Raw genomic sequence first — 1600 nt, 5'->3', positions numbered from 1 at the left:
CCCCCCCCCCCCCCCCCCCCCCCCCCCCCAAGAAAATAACAACCACAACAACGAAAACAACATCATCAACATCATCATCATTATCATCATCATTCTCATCATTAACAACAACAACAACAACAACAACAATAACAAACAACAACAACAACAACAACAGCAACAAAACCCTGTGCGTCTTCAGTTGTTGCAGAATACCCAGAATGCACCTACTCAGGGAGTTAAAACCCGTAGTTCTGTTGTCATTGAGCTGATTCTCTTTACCTGGATTGGATTCATTTCATCGAAACTATCAAGATCAAATGTCATCCATCTAATTATCTTTTCCCCCGATGCAGGCGCGGCGAAGGAAATCAAGCTCACAACCGACATCTCTGAGACACAGCTAGACAAGATGTCATCCCCAGTCACCTCGCCCCGCCTCCGACATAAGCTCCACCCACCGCCGGCCACTCCCACTGGCAAGCCCCTCCCACCTACATCCCGCCTCCTACACTTGACTCCTCCCACTCTGCCCCACCCCTTTTTCCACCGGGATCTCCAGCATCAAGACACGGCAAGACATTCTTGGAGAGATTTCTTCTTCCCCGTCAAACCTCTCGATCACAGAGACAGACTGTTCAAGTTCGGATCCAGCCCCCAAAGTATTGACAATCTCAAACCTTCTGTTTGGGGACAAGCCACTGGATATTTGAACCCCAACCTCCTGTTCTCGCTAGACCCGTACAAAAGCCGTCACCTGACTTTCTGCCCCAACAGTCTCCTAGCAACGCAAAATCCTCCATCGTTTTTTCCGAGCAGCACGACGACAACAACATTCCCTACCCCACCTGGACAGAGCGCCACCTCTCTCAGTGCCCTGTCAGAGTTCGCGTCCACCTTCCAACCTCACATGACGTCACTGAGTCACGTGCTGACGTCGAACTACTTGTGTGCTCAGTGCAACAAGCCTTTCAGCACACCGCACGGTCTGGAGGTGCACGTGAGGCGCTCACACTCGGGGTCAAGACCATACGCCTGTGATGTACGTTGGCTTTTTTTATATTTAAAAAAAAAATGTTTGCTTTTTAAAAAAATGGTCGCTTTTAAGGACAAGAGGGCTAACCCAGATATCGGGGGTTTCCAGAAATCTTGACCTACACCAAAAGTGGGCATTACCCTACCTATAGGAGAAGTTTGGTTTCAATTGTGTGTACATTTGTTTGGTTATAGAAAAAACTCTGCTCGTCTTATAAAAAAAAAGTGAGCAAGAGGCAAAAACTTTACCTTCGATTTTCTCAAAACAGCGTTTTTCGGGATAGCCCCCTTGTGGTTAAAGGCGACCATATATTATGTCTGTTTATTGACTGGTCGTTTGTCTTTCTGTACAGCTGTATAATATATCAGTTTGCCTGAGTGTACATGAATATGCGTGTGTGTGTGTGTGTGTGTGTGTGTGTGTGTGTGTGTGTGTGTGTGTGTTTGTATGTGTGTGTGTATGTGTGTGTATGTATGTGTGTGTGTTTATGTGTGAGTGTGTGTGTGTGTGCGTGTGTTTACTTATGTCTGAGTACGTTAATGTATGTTTCTCTGTGTGTGTGTGTGTATGTGTGTGTATGTGTGT

The 1600-nt window shown here is 46.6% G+C and overlaps 1 protein-coding gene across 1 annotated transcript in view; it reads left to right on the top strand.

The window, feature by feature from the left end:
- The window catches only part of LOC106012014 (zinc finger protein 397-like), a 7876-nt gene that overhangs the window by 2243 nt on the left and 4033 nt on the right, over nucleotides 1–1600 (top strand). The window contains exon 3 of the mRNA XM_035970258.1: nucleotides 336–1021. Within this exon, the coding sequence (XP_035826151.1) occupies nucleotides 336–1021 (686 nt within the window). The remainder of the gene's footprint in view (nucleotides 1–335; nucleotides 1022–1600) is intronic.

The sequence above is a fragment of the Aplysia californica genome, unplaced genomic scaffold (genome assembly GCF_000002075.1).
Source record: "Aplysia californica isolate F4 #8 unplaced genomic scaffold, AplCal3.0 scaffold00243, whole genome shotgun sequence".
Classification (NCBI taxonomy): domain Eukaryota; kingdom Metazoa; phylum Mollusca; class Gastropoda; order Aplysiida; family Aplysiidae; genus Aplysia; species Aplysia californica.
The sequence above is the reverse complement of the archived record's forward strand: the minus strand, read 5'-3'. Positions and strand labels throughout refer to the sequence as shown.